Source organism: Agaricus bisporus, assembly GCF_000300575.1.
Source record: "Agaricus bisporus var. bisporus H97 unplaced genomic scaffold AGABI2scaffold_1, whole genome shotgun sequence".
Lineage (NCBI taxonomy): Eukaryota > Fungi > Basidiomycota > Agaricomycetes > Agaricales > Agaricaceae > Agaricus > Agaricus bisporus.
In genome coordinates, this window is record NW_006267344.1 from 811,441 (window position 1) to 828,232 (window position 16,792).

The window sequence follows — 16,792 nt, forward strand, 5'->3', positions numbered from 1 at the left end:
GCTTGATTAGCTTGTGCATGTCAGGCGGTTCACTCCATGCAGTGACACAACATCTACATTTCAGAAAGTGGAAACATGAATCAACGACAGAAGTTAAACCCTGCTTAGCTACTCTTATGCTTGTGAATGCCAAAATTGGAGATTAGTACCAGGACACAAGCCAAGATGACGACGAGTTATCTGCGAGATCCAATTCACGAACAGAGGAAGAAGAGTCCCTTTGAGAGCCTCACAACAATGTACGACGTGAGACTACTGAAGGATCTACCACACAGCCTGCATCATCACGATGAAAACGCACATTTTTGCGATGGAGACTGTCTTCGAAGATCGGGTGGGCTCCACCCTATAGGCTGAAATTATGTTCTTGGCGACCTTGTTCATCCCCTTCGGTGAGTCATAAACGGAATCTTATTTCGTGCGGAGATAGGTGAGCCACATAAGCCGATCGGATAAATGAGGAGGCTTGGCACCAAGAGGAGGAGATTGAATATGTCAAGGTCATTTGAACATTGTATGGCTTGGTCGCTGGATGAGAGCCTTACGGATGAACCAAGAGAGGCAGTCTGTCTCACTCAGTCTGTCATGTCAACATGTCAGTTATTACGAGCCTTCTGAAAGAGGCGACGGCGGTTCCAGAAGAATCTTTCGAAGACGTACGGTGGCGCCAACTACTCAGGAAACCTTTCCTGAAGACACATATGGGATCATCGATACTGTTAAGCACCTTTGCGAATCTATCGGATTCAGTAGTGTTACAAAGAGATGTCCAATCATATATATGATCCGTTATAACAAAACGGAAGAAAATCTTGTATGAGGTTTACAAGTGAGATGAGGGCAATCCACCATCAAGAGGCCCGTGACCCTGTAGCCGGAATCAAGTGTTAACCGCTTAACTCTTGGTAGTCGTGGCATTCAGGACCTAGATCATCGGAAGTGCCAAGGAGAAAGAGAGGCAGTGCATGTCCAGTGCATGTCGGGGATAAGCGCTAAGCGCTTGACGACAGGCCAGCGTGATCGAATCGAGCAGTAGGCGATCAGAGTTGTTGTTGCTGGCCTTCCCCGTTTTCTTCATTCACTCGTAATACTTTAACCCATTCCCGATAGTTAAAATTCCCTTGTCGGTCCATGAAAGGGCCCTTGAGAAACCTATCGATCTAAATACGGCTTTCAGTTCTCTGATGGCGCTGTAGAGGAGGGCATTCGATACTAACCTCCCAACTATCCATCCTTTCAGCTACTTCGCTTAACCATTTCTTCATTTCATCAGCCTTGACGATACCTGAATCGTTTTCGTCGAAACATTCAAATGCTTCCACCAACTCTGACTCTACATCGAATTCAAACAGTCGTTCACTCATCATGGTCAAGAACATCGTAAAGTTGACACCACGATCGCTCGACTCGGAATTTCCACCAAACGCGTCTCCACGCGATTGACCACCAGGTCTTGAATTCAAAAGTTCATCCATCATCTTCTTGGATGGCGTGATACCTTCGAAATACACCTCAGATCAGAGTTTTAAGTAAACGTTTAAACACTCACCTAAGCTAGAGAAAATCTCCTTCAAATCTGCTTCACTAACCCATCCATCCTTATCATGATCGATTAATTGAAACGCCTCCTTGAATTGCTGAATTTGTGCCGGTTGGAATAAGGAAAACACGCCAGATGGTTCACGTCTTGCGCGCGACTTCTGAGATTTTGGAAACCCGCCACCTAGTTTAGTTGGCGTTATGTTAGGCGATAAATAGTCAGGATATCGTGACATAAGGTAGGAGCAATATGAGGCGAGGTGTGGGTTGGATGTTGAACGCGTTCAAGGTTACGAGTCCAAAAAAGGACTCGTTCTTTATCATGCATCCGTATCGTCCCTTTCGGGAAATTAGCACTGCATTATATAATCGTTCATTTCGCTGTGTTACGCGTCATCCGTATTCGGTAATTAGCTGTGCAAGCATGTTTCGTCGGGTGTGTCGCCGTCTGAGTTTGTTTGCCCTTGTCAAGTCGGGGGGGGGGGGGGTTGGGTATACATATATATAGACTATCATTTTCGACGGCTTGTCAACGGCCGCATAGCTAAGCATGAGCCAAGCCAAAAGCTTGCTGTGTTTCTGTGTTTGTTTCTGTTTCTGTTCCCTATAAAGGACTCGTAATCTGCCGGGCACAGCAGCGGCCCACAACCACAAGTTGCTGGACCGGATTTGGCACATGTTCTACTAGGCCCTATTTAGGCAAGTGCTTTCATATGAGTGAGTGGCTGTGCCACAGAAATTATCACATAGACCCTGGAATATATTCTACGAACCCGCAAAAAAGTTTGGACACTCCGAGGGCTTCTCAGCGTGGGCCAAACGACCGGGTGACACTAACTTCAGGGGAGGCCGATCAAGGGAGAGTCAGACGGACCAAACGGCGCAGCCGCATCGCGTCAGATGGATGACTTGGTGCAGTGTGATTCGAAATTTCATCAGGTATAAGTAAAATGGAACAAAACAAGCATTTTATTGCAGAATAGCCCCGAGATAGGCCTTGAAGCGAAAAAATGCTGAACAAGGTTTGCTCGATTTCATTCGATTCTTGAAAGACTTGTGGATCAAATCCTGAAGCAACTGAGGGTCGGGAGTCGGGACGGAACCCATGTACAGACTCCGGATCGACGTGATCCAGGCCAAATTTTTGGGACTTCATCCGGACAAGGGCCCGAAAGAGACGATTTTGTACACGGATTTGTCGTGCATTCCACGGTCCTCGGAGTCATAGATAGAGCTGGGTCAAGATCCAATTACAGGGGAGGAATTTCCTCTAGAATTACAGTTTCTTGGAAAACCTCCTCCACATAAATCCCAATACTGCCACCCTAGGGAGCCACATGAATAGTTTAAAGAGCCATGCATTACCACCCTCGCACAAATACACCGGAGGATTGGGCTGTAGAGCTTTAGCGACGACACGTTTCGCAAACACCCCTGACGACATCGAATTGGAACCTTGACTACTATAAATTCGGTCCATAATGTTTGCAAGATAGGACTTGTACAACGAGTTTTCGGGGAGTGAGAAGTTGGCAGCGCCAGTGTTAGCGATGTTGGATTGGACCGCCCCAGGTGCGACGTGGAACACTTTAATTCCCAAAGGTCTGCACTCCATAGAGAGGACTTGACTAATGGATAAAACTGCCGCTTTTGATGCGCAATAAATACCATTCCAGGGTGTTGGACTATTGGCGCACGGTTATGTCGCCTGGATAGAACAATTAATAGGTTACGCACACTTCACCGACAACCGAGCCTATGTTAACAATTAGGCCTTGTTTGCGTTTGGCCATCTCCGGTATCACAGTCTTTGCAATGCGCAAGATAGAAATAGTATTTGTTTCGAAGATTGCTCTGACATCGTCCAATGAATTATCAATGAGAGGGCCTATTGGTGGGGGGAATGATAAAGGGCTTCTTGAGATCGTTTATGGCGAAACATACCGGGACATATAGCACCAGCGTTGTTGACCACGATGTCAATCTTTCCCTCTTTGCTGAGGATCTCCTGAACGACGTCTTGTACGTTCTGGTCACTGGTCACGTCCAGAGCAAGTTTATGGATGTTCGGATGGCCGAAGTCAGCCATCTTTTCAATTTTGCGAGACGATGCATAGACTATGCATCCTTTATCAGCGAATTCTTTTGCCCTGAGATCATGTTGGTGAGTTGAAAGTGGTTGAAAAGAGAAAACACACAAAGCATAGCCAATACCACTAGTTGTGCATCCAGTGACGAGGACCACGCGAGGCATAATTGGGACTGATTGGGATGGTTGACTGAGTACAATTATTGAATTACATAAAATATCCCGGGGTCTGTTTTTTTTTTAAAAAAAAATTGGGCGCGGTTCCTTAAAAATGCATTGGATCGCTATGAGCACTGCAAGTTTACTGTAGTTGATGAGCCGAAGTATACGGGATTCCTACCACTGTAACGCTCTGAAACATATGCCTCAATATGCATCCCACTGCGCAGCATAGCCTTTGAGCAAGTTTGGCAGCGGCCTGAGATCTAATAATAACACAGGGCGCATGCCCACGCATACATAACTTCTTCTCAGTCCACTGGTGGCCCCCTCTTGCTTCATTTTCTATAATCTTCTTCCTTCTGCTTTATTTTTTCCACTTGCACAATCTATCCGCGCTCTTAGCTTACCATGCGACTAATCGTCGCCACACGGCTACTAACACAACTTTCCTTTGTTCTTTTCCCATCAGTCCTTTCGGTGCTCGGTGCTCCTAACTCAGGAGTTGGACGCCGTGCCACTGTGTGCAACGGACATGCTGAACTCTGTGACAAAAGCTACGGATCGGTCGTCTCCGTCGGCTCTCATGATTCATATGCCATTGCTGCTGGTTCATCCAATGGTAAGCTCAAAATTGCTTCACCTTTGATGACAATAGTCTGAACAAGGATTATCTCTCTAGTCGCTGCCAATCAGGATCAGAACAGTGCGTTTTCTATTTCATTTATCTAATAGTTCTTGGCTTACACTAGAGTAATTATACAGTCACCACCCAGCTCGACGATGGAATCCGAATGCTTCAAATGCAGGCGCACAATGAGAATGGAGTCATTAAGCTCTGCCACACGGCTTGCGTGGGTTTATTAGCATCTTTGGCGTGAAATGTGGTTCATAAACTTCAAATACAGGTCATTTTCGATGGTGGAACCCTCCAAGACTACCTCACCGAAGGTGAGCTATTGTGACTATGCAACGCCTCACATGCCTCATTATTGTCTTTGACAGTGAAAAGCTGGCTTGACGCGAACCCGAATGAAGGTGCGATACGCTGATATATGTGCGAGTCGAGATGAAAATTGACCCCGGTTGAAGTGCTTTCGCTCTTGATAGTTAATTCGGATAGTGTGCCCGTCTCTACGTATGACGAAGTCTTCAAGTCAGTGGGCCTTGACACTATGGGCTTTATCCCTCCATCCCTTCCCCTGCCAGCTCTTTCTTGGCCAACCCTAGGAAGCATGATTGATTCAGGAAAGCGTCTTGTCACCTTCATGGACCATGAAGCCGATGGTTCGGTTCCCTACATCATTGATGGTCTGTGATCTTTACTTCTGATTGTCTTCGGAGTTTTTTTTCCTTACAATTCGCAACAGAGTTTACCAACGTTTGGGAAACAGCGTTCAATGTCGTTGATCCTACATTCGACTGCAACGTTAACAGGACCAACACCCAGGTCGAGACCGCTAGTCAAATGTACCTCATCAATCACTTCCTTGATAAAATCATCCTTGGCAATCCTGCTCCCGACATTGAAAAGCTGAATGTGACGAATGCTGCCACGGGTCCTGGGTCTCTCGGCGCGCAAGTAGAAACATGCGTTGCGCAGAACTCTAAACCGCCCAACTTTTTGCTTGTGGACGTAAGTACTTTTTTCTCTTGCGTCTAGTTTTGATTAGAACTCATTTTGAAAATTTGTCTTTGGGTAGTTTTATGAATTCGGTCAAGGATCAGTTTTCCAGGTTGCCGCCGACCTCAACGGCGTGCAGTACACCCCAACCAAACCCATTGCCACTCCAGTTCAAGGAGGTGCATCGACATCATCTTCCGCCCAAACTTCCAGCAGACCGCTCGATAACGGAGACAATCCTGTACTCAACTTCTCCTGGGAGAGTATACTATCGTTGATGTCTGTGGTCACGGCAGTACTGGCAGGGCCTCAGTTTCTACTATAATTCCTCACAGACCATCTCTCGTTTGCTCTTATCTCACTCTCACTCATTAGATAGTTTTCGTGTATATTTGGGACCGTTATGGGAATAACAAGGACTCTATTAGGGATTTGGTTGTTTTTATTACCGCTTACGCTCGCTCTTCCATTTGTAAACTCGAGGTTTGTAAGTCTCTTCATCCACCTTCTTGGTTGTGTTTCGCCGTCTACCTTTCCGTGCATCAATCTCATCCTGATCTTCCTCCTCATCGGATTCCTGATCTCCATTCGCCTTTTCTACTCCAGCAATCTTCTTGCGGGCTCCCTTCCCCATGAGCAGCCGTTGCATTTCGAATTCACGTTGTGCATAGCGCAATTGTAAGTCTCGCCGGAGCCGGGCGGAAAGTTCTTTTAGGAGACGGTGTTTCGTGGTGGTTTGCGGTTGGGAACCGTCGTGTGCAATATCGAGATCAGAAGTATCGTCCTCTACATTCTCTGTGGTAAGGACAATAGGACGAGATGGTTTTCGGCGCTTCCGTTTTCGTTCGTCAGACTTCCAGCCAAGATCAACTTCGGTCAAAGGAGAAGTTGCGGAAGATTGGGTGTTTTCGGGAAGGAGTCGTTTGGGAGGTTGCGAAGTTAGCTGTTTTGCTATAATGCGAGGTTATTGGTCGACTTGCAAGCAAGGGAAGTAGGTTATACCTTCTTCTATCGAGTCAGCAAATAGGATATGATTGGTTTTCCGCCGTTTACGATTTTTAGGCGTCTGCAGTATACCTGCTTCACGAAGAACCTTGAGCTCGCCTTCATCGAGACCCTCTTCGTCATCCTCAACCAAGGGGTCTCTTATTAGATCTGCCATGGTGGTTAATTGGTTTTTGAGGCTGTCGATTTTCTGGTGAGATGGTGAATAACGGACATGCAAGTCAAAATAGTAACACTGACCTTTGCATTGGATGTACGCATCGTCCGGACATAGTTCTCGTCTTGAGTTTTGAGCACTTTAACGATATCGACTGGCAGAGCAGTATTTCCTCGATCCTTGATATGCACACCTCCCTTTCAAACAATGAGAATTTTGACAGTGTCGCTAATAGGTGATTCTCGCACCTTCGTCTTTTCTTTGATCATAGAAAAGTAGAATTCATCTTTGTTGCGGTCGGCAGCCTTTTGCCTGAGGCGGGTCAGCCTATCCTGCTTGGAGTGATAGTCCCTGGCTCGTTGGACATAGTCTTTGTGTTTCTCGAGGATGCCAAGTTTCGTGCGGTGGGCTAGCTGCGAGCGCTCCTTGTGGTTCCTCCGATGGAGGGAATTCCGGAGGGAGGACGTCATGAGAGGGAGAAAAAGCAATCGGTAAATACAAGTGACCTGCGTGACGGTGTGACTTTATGCGAAGAACTGAGGAAAATCGAGCCAATCTCATCCCAAATAGGCGGACAAATCTGCGACGACGCATTTTATCTCCGGAAATACAACGTCCAGGGTAAAAAAAAAAGAAAAACTTGGGATTATTTGGACTGTGTTCGCATGAGTTTCCAGCATTTCCGTCTTGGGGATCTCTCGCTTCACGGGCCAATCCAGCAGTCCCTCCACACCGTTCCCCACCATCCCCAGCTCCCCCAGCACCACCACCAGCAGCCCATCTCCCCCCACGCCGGCCAGTCCCAGTTCCCCGTCCAGGTCGACAATCCTATCACGACGTTTTCGGTCAGTCTCAAGAAGCAATCCAATCCACAACCACCCCAGGCCCCGGAGCTTACACAAAACACGAAGCAGCCTTATGGATCCGGCGATGCGGACGATGGCTACACCCTTGTATTCGACAATATGGAAAAGTTCAACGAATGGAGGCTAAGCGAGGAAGAACGCACAATGTGCGAATTCGTAAAGGTTTGTCCTCGTAACCATTACCATTCTTGTATTATTAGATCTGAACATCCTATCAAGGGGGACACTCATGGGAGCAAAGCCGTCCCACCGCGATTCAAAGATCATACCAAACTTGTCTGCGCGCGACACTCGCGCAGTGGTCGGAAGAAATACATAAAGAAACATCCTGAACGTGTCAGGAAGGTTCCGAGCCGTAAAGTGGGTTTGTCTTGCGCTAGGAAACGCACCGCATGCTCATATCTACTTCCTTCAGTTAGAAGTGGGCTGCCCAGCTTCAATCAGTTACAAAACCTATTTTGATTCGGAGCAAGTGCGGGCTTGTTGTAAGTTTTCTGTCTTCTTCCTCGAGAAAGCGGTCCTTAAAGAGCTTAGATGTATCTCAGCACTCCCATGAGATAGGCTTGGCCAATTTGCCTTTCACGCGCCGTGGGAGGCGGGAGGCCGCTTTGAAGACGGACAAAGAGAAGGGCAGACCCGCGTCACCACAGTCCCAAGAAAATGCTCCGAGTCCGTCCACTCAACACTCTGTAACGAATGAACCCGATGCCTCGCCAACAGCCGTGTCACCTCAGCCTCCTTCGGCTTCATTTTCGTCCGCAGTGTCAATGTTGGCTCCTCTACCCACTCAGAACACTTTCTCGGTCGCCTCTCCTCAAACATACTCATACACTGCTTCCACAGCACCACTTAACTATCCTCCAGGTCCTTCTCAATCCATCTCTACTCCCGCTCCCACAAACCTCGGGAACGATAGATGGGAAAACATGGCTACGCTCTTCCAATCTATCCGTCATCACGCGCGGAACTTTGAGTATCCCGGAGCCAGTGTAGCTGCCCTTGAAACCATACTCATTCGACTTTACCTCGAAAGTCCCGTAGGTGTTGGCATGTCATCGGCCAACATGTCTTCTATGATGCCTGCAGTCATGGCCCATGCGAGGAGTGTGGCCAACAATCAGAATGGCATACAGCCTGGGCCCAGTGCACCGAACGGCTCCACGAATGATATCGCTGGTGGATCCGCGGCGACAGGCGAAGGGAGTTAAATCTTCCGCTCCCGACATGATTATATGATGATATACGACCAAATTATGCGACTTCCTTTTGTACTTGTGCTTCATTTGCGTCTCTCTTTTGTTTTCGTCTTTTTTTTGGGTTGTTCATTTTTGGGCTTTTGTTTTTCTTCCTACCGAATAATTGCATGTGTGGCATGGCATATGTATAGACTTTTGTGCAATTGAGCGTTTCATTACTGACTTACATAATGTTCGGGGCGGAATTAGCGAACGGAATCATTGATCCCAGGTAGGATCATCTCCTTGTCCCGCTCACACACATGGCGCTGTCCGGATTCAACATCAAGCAGGCTTTTGGCCGCGAGAAACCTCACGTCAGTGTTTGAACTCTACCAGAACACAAATCTTTGTTAAAAGAGATGGACCATATAGTCATCAATCACAGATTGGGTCGAAATCATGACGGCTCCACAAACCGAAGAAGAGTCCTTTGAAGGGTAATGAATGACATGTTCTTCGTATTGCCAGAAGTATCTAAGCATGTTTGGTCCCAGCGTGTTTGAACTCGTGGACGCGATAAACCTACAGGCTTCAGGGTGAGAATCACTTTTAACTCCCTCGACCCTGGAAATAAGTCAGTTATATGGCATTCTATATAGCCCGTCTGAGGCTGCCAGGGCACTCAGAAAGAAGATGAAACACGGAGGAACGCATCAACAATACAGAGCTATTGTGGTAAGAAGAACTGAGATATAAAGTAAATTGCTGTGGATGGCTGATCGATCATTTAAACGTGGGTCCCAGTAGATTATGCGATCGTTGATTGATAACGTCCCACAGAAGATGAAATGTATGTCTTCTTTCTTTCTTTCCATCTTCATCGACTTATCAAAACTGCAATCTAGTGGCTTTTTCGGATTCTCAGTTTCTTGATGTTTTGTCAGGAATACTACTCGACGAGTATATCAATAAGCGGGTCAAGAAGAAGCTGACGGTGGTTCTTCTTGCATGGCAAGATCAATTCAAGGACGACCCCGAAATGGCGGCATTTCAGAGGTTGTATTCGCAGGTCAAGGGGAAAAACCATCGTCTAAGTAATGACATGATGATGAACTATGTCACTGAACAAAAAGAAAAGGACGCGAAAAAAGAGAAGGAAAAGAGGGAGGCGAGGGAGGCGAGGAAGAGAGAGGAGGCTGAAGAGAGGGAGAGGATAAAGAAAGAAAAGGAAATGGAGAAGGAGAGGTCAAAGAAAGATGGTCGGAAGACTGAAACGCGCAAACGGTTGTTTGATTTCGAGAAGGTACGTGGTCTTGCTTGAATGGATTTCCATGTGATTTGAATAATCCGTCGCAGGACAAGCCGAAAGTTATGAACAGTATTGTAGAAGCCTCTCAAGCTTCTAGCAATCTGATTAACGCAATTGTGGTAAGTTACAGATTCTTTATCAGTCATCTTCACATCAAGAGCCCATCTCATCTAGCGCGTCAATCTCGAGACGGATTCTTTGGAAGGGAATGCTGAAGTGCAAGACTGGATGACAAAGGCGAAAGATGCCAAGAAAGTCATAGTACGATACACCCAGGTTTGTCAATTTGTTTCTCATTTGACCACGTTGCTGATATGCAAATAGCTCGTCGAAAATGAAGAAATTATTGGCACACTCATCGAAACCCATGAACGTCTTGAAGCGGCATTGAATACTTATATTGATCTCACCACAAATGACGACGCGACCGAACTAGCGGCCAAAGTAGCAGATGTGGCTCTCAAAGACAGTGAAGTCCGAAATAAGCATGGTCCTGCGACTGTGGACTCACACCAGTATGACGCCACCGCCGGAATGTCAGAGCCGTCCCGCGAAAGCGGTTCTAAAAGTCCATATGACGACTTGCACCCAGACCTTGCAGATCTAGACTTCAAATCTGATGCGCGTCATTTGCCTCCTCCAATGAGGCCGACGACGTTTAAAAGTGACGACGAATCTGATAGAGATGACAGGAACGATAAGCGAGGGTCACTATCGGACTATAGTGATTACGACAGCTCTGACGAGGGGGCAGGTCGTGTCGCACCAGCAAAGAGGAAGAATTATGTGACCGTATCGGATGATTCTGGAGCTCAACTTCCTATGGTTGTGGGTCCTTCAAACCAGCAGCCCATTGCTACTCATGCATCAGCTATTCGCGACGACGACCCGTTTGCCGACCCGTTCGCAGATAAACGCTAACAGGGGGGTTGAAGAGTAGCAGGATATCTTTATACCACTATAAGTGATACTTGGATCCCAGACGTCGTTAATTTGAATGTATTGTATGTAGCCTACCAAGAATTATCAACGAGTTTGCGGAATAGTTTCATCATTGTCCCATTGTACGACGTTCCTTCCGGTTTCGATCCAGAATGGCCTGAGGATTTTCGGCAGTCGTATATACTGAACGTTGTTATTCTCGTCTAGAACAGCACCGTTTTCCAGTAGTGCCACAATAAGTCTTGGAATAGCAGCAGCAGTACCATTCAAGGTATGAGCAAACGGCAAGGCGCCGGAAGAGGCTTTACTAGTTTGAGAGACAGAGCTTTTGGGTGTGAGAGGTCGGTAACGGATATGGAGTCGACGAGATTGATAGTCTGTGCAATTGGATAAGGAGGAGACTTCACCCCATGTTTGGTGTCCTGGCATCCAAACTTCCATGTCGTATTTACGAAATGCGGAAGCACCTAGTTCTTCAGAGGGCATATCCAGAATCCTAGGTCACTCATTATCAATATCTCACAAAAACAAGGTAAAAAAGAACAACATCTGCATACCTGAAAGACAATCCCAGACCTTCCAAGATATTCTTTTGAACATCCTTGATACATTCCATCATTTCTTCACTTTGGTCTTCAGGTGTAAGAGCGAATAATTCAACTTTGGTGAATTGATGTACACGGTATAATCCTCGACTCTCTGCTGAAGCACCAGCTTCTGAACGGAATGAACGGCCCACTCCAACGAATTTGAGAGGAAGCTGATTGGAGGGGTAGATTTTATTTGCGAATAGACCTGCTAGTGGGATTTCTGCTGTACCCGCTAGTACTAATTCCGGTGGTGGTGATTGAGATGAAGAGGGGATGTGGTGGTTCGCGATATGATACATTTGTGAAGCAGCACCTCCTTGTTCTCGTGGAGTAAACCCACATCTGGCAGCAACATCTGCACGAACGACATCTGGTGTGGTGACCGGTACGAATCCTGCTCGAACAGCAACACTCAAAGCGTAGTTGACTAAAGCCATTTCTAGAATCGCTGCTTCGTTCAGGAGATAATACCATGAACTTCCAGTAACGATAGCACCAGATTCGAAATCTAGGAGATTGAATTTTTTGGAGATGGATAGATGGTTTCGGGCTGGGGAAGGAGGGAGGGGTGTAGGTCCATGTGTTGATATCGTTTTTGCATTGGGTTCGGGGCCGAGAGGAGATTGAGGGTGGGTATCGTTTGGAAATGTTAGAGATAGTGATAGTAAACGGTGTTCGAGTCCACTCAAAGTTTTCTCTCCTTCGAATAAAGTGGACTTTAAAGACTTTGCTCGGTCGAGTAATTCGTCACGTTTTGGAATGTCCTTGGCCTTGGCAGCTACTTGAATTTCTACACCGAGGGTGTTTTGTTCGGCACGGATGGAATTGATAGAGCGGAGGTGATCTTTGTATTGGGTGTATAACGTTGAAAGAGAGGATACGGCAGAGACGTCTATAGGTGCTTTGCGTGCGAGCGCGTTTGAGATTCGAGTATCGAGGTTTTGAATTATGGAGGCATAATCCATTTTGGGTTTTGGGAGTTCGCTACGGGTGAAAATTGGGTTGTCATCTTCGTCGTGTCGGTGACTATTAGTATAGGCCCGGTATTGAGTTCGAAGGGGAGTTCTTAAGACTCGGGTCGTTTCAAAAGGAATCCTTGGTTTGTAGATTTGTAGAACACTCACTAGACCTGATATGAGAACGACAAGTCTTTTGCCATATGTTGCCTTGCATAATTTCCTGACGGAGTGGAAGCCTCGACGTTTGTTTTTGGAGATTGATGGCGTTTGGCACGCGTGACAAGACGCGTCAAAGACTCATTATACCTTTCTTCACCAATGAGTACTTCAAAAGGAAAGGCAACCAACGGGAACGCTGCGACGGATGCATACGAGCTTCCATGGTCAGTATCTGTCCATAATTTACGCGTGTTCACAAAGTTTAATGAAATATTAGGGTAGAGAAATACAGACCAAAGGTCCTTGACGATGTCGTAGGGAACTCTGATACGATTGAACGGCTCAAAGTGATTGCGCGGGATGGAAACTGTCCACATCTCATCATTTCGGTGAGCCAGGCCCTTACCATGGGTGTCTTCTGTGCTAATGAACGGAATAGGGCCTACCTGGTATAGGTAAAACGACGAGTATTCACTGTTTAGCGCACCAGCTATTAGGAGATGCGTATAAAGAGGGTGTGTTAGAACTTAATGCCTCGGATGAACGGTACGTTTCATGGCCTAGCTGCTTATTTTATAGTATTGACCAGCATACAGTGGTATTGAAGTTGTGCGGACAAAAATCAAACAGTTTGCGCAAAAGAAAGTTACACTACCACCTGGACGACACAAGATCGTGATTTTGGATGAAGCAGATAGGTATGTTCTATGGTTATACCGAACAACTGCAGTCGCCGAACCAAACACTACTATTAGTATGACACCAGGGGCACAACAAGCACTTCGAAGGACTATGGAAATCTTCTCCAACACAACTCGCTTTTGCCTGGCGTGTAATATGAGCAACAAGATCATCGAACCTATCCAATCGCGTTGTGCAATATTACGGTATGCGAAACTGCGGGATCAAGAAATTCTGAAACGATTACTCGAAATTTGTGAGGAAGAAGATGTATGTCATTTTCCACCTTGATCATTATGAGCTTTTGCTGAGAGCGAATACTAGGTGAAATATAATGATGATGGTCTGACAGCATTGATATTTACGTCGGAGGGGGATATGCGACAAGCTATCAACAATCTCCAATCGACATTTTCAGGATTTGGATTCGTATCCGGTGATAATGTATTCAAAATTTGTGATCAACCCCACCCGATTGTCGTACAAGCTGCCATTCGGTCATGTCTAAAAGGAGACGTGGATGAGGCTCTAGGAAAAATAAAGGAACTCTGGGACCAAGGGTATAGTGCTGTGGATATTGTGGTAACCTTGTTCAGAGTGGTGAAGACGTTTGATGAGTGCGCATCGTTTCTGAACGCGATTCGGACTATTCGCTGACAATGTTGTAGGGTGCCAGAGTACACCAAACTGGAATTTATCAAGGTGGGCAGTGTGTTGGCGGTTCGAATTGATAATTAATATTTGCATTGTAGGAAATTGGGTTTACGCATATGCGGATTTTGGAAGGGGTAGGGACACTTGTTCAACTAGCGGGCCTGGTTGCGAGATTGTGCAAGATGGTGCGTTGTTTTCGATATTTGACGAGCTTGGACGCGTGCTGATCGGTTTGGGCAGAATCACAAGCCAGAGTTGTTCAAAGTGTGAGGATGTTGCTTACTCATCTTAAAAATAATTACTGCTCAGTACTCCTTAATACGACTACCTCACATCTCTTTCCTCTTGATCCATCAGCAATGACAACGACGACAGTGGAAGATTCGCCTGTGACTCGACGGATGCAATCTATAAAACACATTATAGTAGTGCTTGCGGGCAAAGGTGGTGTAGGCAAGTCATCAGTGGCCACGCAACTGGCACTGAGTCTGTATAACTCGTCGCCGAATGCGCGAGTGGGGATCCTTGATATCGATCTGACCGGACCGTCAATACCACGAATGTTTGGAGTGGACGGACCTGAATTTGCGGTACATCAGAGCACTAGTGGGTGGGTGCCTGTGTATGCGGATGGAGAGGCCGGGGAACAAAGATTGGCAGTGATGAGTGTCGGATTACTGCTGAAGAAGAAAGGAGACTCCGTGGTATGGAGGGGCCCGAAGAAAAATGGGATGATCAGGCAGTTTCTGAGTGATGTGCGATGGGGAGAATTGGATTATTTGGTAATTGATACCCCTCCGGGTACGTACTGTAATTCAATGGGTGGCTCTCAACTGAAACGATGCAGGGACATCGGACGAACATTTGTCTCTGATGGAACACCTTGCAGAGGTGCAAGCCAAGATGTCAGCGGTGATAGTGACGACGCCACAAGCGGTTGCGCTGATGGACGGAATGAAATGTGTGTCGTTTACTCGGGCGGTGGGGCTGCGGGTGCTGGGGCTGATAGAGAACATGAGTGGGTATGTGTGCCCGTGCTGCGGGGAGGTGAGCAATGTGTTTTCGAGCGGGGGTGGGGAGGAGATGGCGCGGCGCGAGGGCCTTGTATTTCTAGGGCGGCTGCCGCTGGACACTGGGCTCGTCGACGTGCTAGACTGCGGCGGGAAAGGCGCTGCGGTGGACGAGCAAGGCGGATTTCGGCTGCTGGCCCAGTATCTGCAGACGCCGACCGGGCGCCTCTTTCGCGAAATAAGCGCGCAAATCGTGACTGGAGCGACGTGACAGGCGCGTTACGTCAGGGGATCTCTCTTTGTGCTGCCTCGTGTTGGCTAGTTTTTTTTGCCAGGATGCCCCTTCTCGCGCTTCTCTCGCCACGACTCTGACGACCATGGATGACCTCCCGTACACGACCCCCGACGAAGACCCCTTCAACGTCCGACCCCTCCCCCACCGACGACGATCCAGTCTCCTCGACAAATGGATCCACGAACAGCAGTCCACCAGCCATACCCGCTCTCTCTCTGCATCTGCCGCTTCCCAGGCCTTCCTTGCCTATCCAGAGCTCAGCCGTCCCTCTCTGGACTGTGCTTCTCCTGATACCTCAAAGGACGCAGGCTATGACTTTGTGGACGACGACGATATACCTGAAAACCTCGCGGCCGATTTAAACGCTCTTAGAGTATGTAGTACCGCCATTACCAATACATCTTCATCTTAGACACCTCAGGTTACCGATGTCCCTGCCACTCTTCGCCCAATGAAACCCAAGTCCCTTAGCCCAAGCTCCTTCCGCCACTTTAACCTCGCTTTCCGCTCTCCTATCACCTCCTCATCTCCAAGTGACGACCAAGCAACCTCTTCCCGTAAATCTGCGTTCCCTCGCACAAATCGTATCCCGAACAACACCGATACCATTACGGCCCGAGATCTGAACACTCCGCCATCCACACCTCGAAAACATTCATCAACACGGCCATCGCGAATTTTTGGCAACAGTAGCTATCATTATCCTTCTCCAAACTCGGCAACCAAGATCAGGCCATCCTTACCAAAGTGGCGCCCTAGCGTTCTCGGTCACTTTGGTCAATCAACCAGACCTTCATCCGAACCTGTAGCGTCCCAGATATCCGTCCATGCTCCAACAGATTCACTATATACCCCATCACGACCCAGTCTCTCGTCATCTATTAATACACGTACCTCCTTGACTGTGCCAAGTCCGGAAAGCAGCGCTGGCAACCGTCAGCCCTCTCCTGTGTTCTCTGAACGAAGTCAGGAGAAGCCGTACGCAAATTCCGTTACGCAAGCCTTCCCAGCCCACCATCGCAACATCAGCTGCAACACTTTTTCCCGAAATTCGTCCGTCTCATTCAGATCCGATGCGCACCCTATATCCGGCAGCTCTAAAAATACCCCATTTCCGACTGGTCTATTGAGCCCAGATACAGACAAGGCATCTTTCTCTCCAACGCTATCATCGTCTACTGCTCCTCGAGGATTCTATCCGTCGATACGCAGCGCCAGCAGTCAGTATAGTTCGCGTCGAAGTGCAAATACCTTTGATGCGATCACTCCCACCTCACATCTGAGTCAGTATTCCACAACTGATGGGGGCGAGGACGACCGAGTTGTCACTAATGCTCCGGCGACAACAGAGGAGCAGCAGCAAGAACGGGGGAAGAAAAGGAAACCGCGTGTTGTATATTCCTCAGGCTCACATGGGAATACTTTATCACGCATGACATCACTGTCAAATATCAATCTCCCAATGATACCTAAAAGTAGGAAGAAGAAAAAGAGATTGATCGTTAGTGGTGTTCCGCCTAACGATGTTCAGATTTTCGAGGGTGTAAAACGCTGGTGTGAGGTAAGAGATTCTCGA

The 16,792-nt window shown here is 47.4% G+C and overlaps 9 protein-coding genes across 9 annotated transcripts; 5 read left to right on the top strand and 4 right to left on the bottom strand.

Annotated features, from left to right (window-relative positions):
• Nucleotides 1-720: 720 nt before the first annotated feature.
• AGABI2DRAFT_196727 (hypothetical protein) lies at nt 721-1,789 on the bottom strand. The gene is made up of 3 exons (XM_006453978.1): nt 1,550-1,789; nt 1,218-1,498; nt 721-1,160 (listed from the first exon to the last, which is right to left on the bottom strand). The coding sequence occupies exons 1-3, from the start codon at nt 1,773-1,775 to the stop codon at nt 1,041-1,043; spliced, it is 627 nt and encodes a 208-aa protein (XP_006454041.1). The 5' UTR covers nt 1,776-1,789; the 3' UTR covers nt 721-1,040.
• Nucleotides 1,790-2,736: 947 nt separating this feature from the next.
• On the bottom strand, nt 2,737-3,823 carry AGABI2DRAFT_189366 (hypothetical protein). The gene is made up of 4 exons (XM_006453979.1): nt 3,738-3,823; nt 3,484-3,689; nt 3,277-3,427; nt 2,737-3,224 (listed from the first exon to the last, which is right to left on the bottom strand). Exons 1-4 carry the CDS (start codon nt 3,791-3,793, stop codon nt 2,816-2,818), a joined length of 822 nt encoding a protein of 273 aa, XP_006454042.1. The 5' UTR covers nt 3,794-3,823; the 3' UTR covers nt 2,737-2,815.
• Nucleotides 3,824-4,104: 281 nt separating this feature from the next.
• AGABI2DRAFT_189367 (hypothetical protein) lies at nt 4,105-6,597 on the top strand. The gene is made up of 8 exons (XM_006453980.1): nt 4,105-4,409; nt 4,470-4,493; nt 4,553-4,641; nt 4,696-4,738; nt 4,793-4,825; nt 4,880-5,098; nt 5,158-5,423; nt 5,491-6,597. The coding sequence occupies exons 1-8, from the start codon at nt 4,199-4,201 to the stop codon at nt 5,734-5,736; spliced, it is 1,131 nt and encodes a 376-aa protein (XP_006454043.1). The 5' UTR covers nt 4,105-4,198; the 3' UTR covers nt 5,737-6,597.
• On the bottom strand, nt 5,806-7,048 carry AGABI2DRAFT_213668 (hypothetical protein). Its single transcript, XM_006453981.1, has 4 exons — nt 6,822-7,048; nt 6,657-6,770; nt 6,388-6,606; nt 5,806-6,354 (listed from the first exon to the last, which is right to left on the bottom strand). The coding sequence occupies exons 1-4, from the start codon at nt 7,041-7,043 to the stop codon at nt 5,857-5,859; spliced, it is 1,053 nt and encodes a 350-aa protein (XP_006454044.1). The 5' UTR covers nt 7,044-7,048; the 3' UTR covers nt 5,806-5,856.
• A 190-nt stretch (nt 7,049-7,238) lies between these two features.
• Nucleotides 7,239-8,647, top strand: AGABI2DRAFT_113805 (hypothetical protein; the record flags this gene model as incomplete). The annotated part of the gene is made up of 4 exons (XM_006453982.1): nt 7,239-7,601; nt 7,659-7,799; nt 7,855-7,924; nt 7,974-8,647. The coding sequence occupies 4 exons, from the start codon at nt 7,239-7,241 to the stop codon at nt 8,645-8,647; spliced, it is 1,248 nt and encodes a 415-aa protein (XP_006454045.1).
• A 269-nt stretch (nt 8,648-8,916) lies between these two features.
• AGABI2DRAFT_189372 (hypothetical protein) lies at nt 8,917-10,038 on the top strand (the record flags this gene model as incomplete). The annotated part of the gene is made up of 7 exons (XM_006453983.1): nt 8,917-8,991; nt 9,050-9,114; nt 9,172-9,213; nt 9,277-9,352; nt 9,425-9,467; nt 9,523-9,920; nt 9,974-10,038. Coding segments are annotated over exons 1-7 (741 nt in total), but the record flags the coding sequence as incomplete, so codon positions are not given.
• A 242-nt stretch (nt 10,039-10,280) lies between these two features.
• Nucleotides 10,281-12,459, bottom strand: AGABI2DRAFT_196743 (hypothetical protein). The gene is made up of 2 exons (XM_006453984.1): nt 11,426-12,459; nt 10,281-11,364 (listed from the first exon to the last, which is right to left on the bottom strand). The coding sequence occupies exons 1-2, from the start codon at nt 12,421-12,423 to the stop codon at nt 10,953-10,955; spliced, it is 1,410 nt and encodes a 469-aa protein (XP_006454047.1). The 5' UTR covers nt 12,424-12,459; the 3' UTR covers nt 10,281-10,952.
• Nucleotides 12,460-12,727: 268 nt separating this feature from the next.
• AGABI2DRAFT_189375 (hypothetical protein) lies at nt 12,728-14,252 on the top strand. The gene is made up of 9 exons (XM_006453985.1): nt 12,728-12,800; nt 12,854-12,965; nt 13,016-13,122; nt 13,173-13,274; nt 13,332-13,527; nt 13,582-13,874; nt 13,926-13,959; nt 14,010-14,096; nt 14,152-14,252. Exons 1-9 carry the CDS (start codon nt 12,736-12,738, stop codon nt 14,179-14,181), a joined length of 1,026 nt encoding a protein of 341 aa, XP_006454048.1. The 5' UTR covers nt 12,728-12,735; the 3' UTR covers nt 14,182-14,252.
• An 18-nt stretch (nt 14,253-14,270) lies between these two features.
• AGABI2DRAFT_62859 (hypothetical protein) lies at nt 14,271-15,192 on the top strand (the record flags this gene model as incomplete). Its single annotated transcript, XM_006453986.1, has 2 exons — nt 14,271-14,712; nt 14,759-15,192. The coding sequence occupies 2 exons, from the start codon at nt 14,271-14,273 to the stop codon at nt 15,190-15,192; spliced, it is 876 nt and encodes a 291-aa protein (XP_006454049.1).
• Between the last annotated feature and the right edge of the window lie 1,600 nt (nt 15,193-16,792).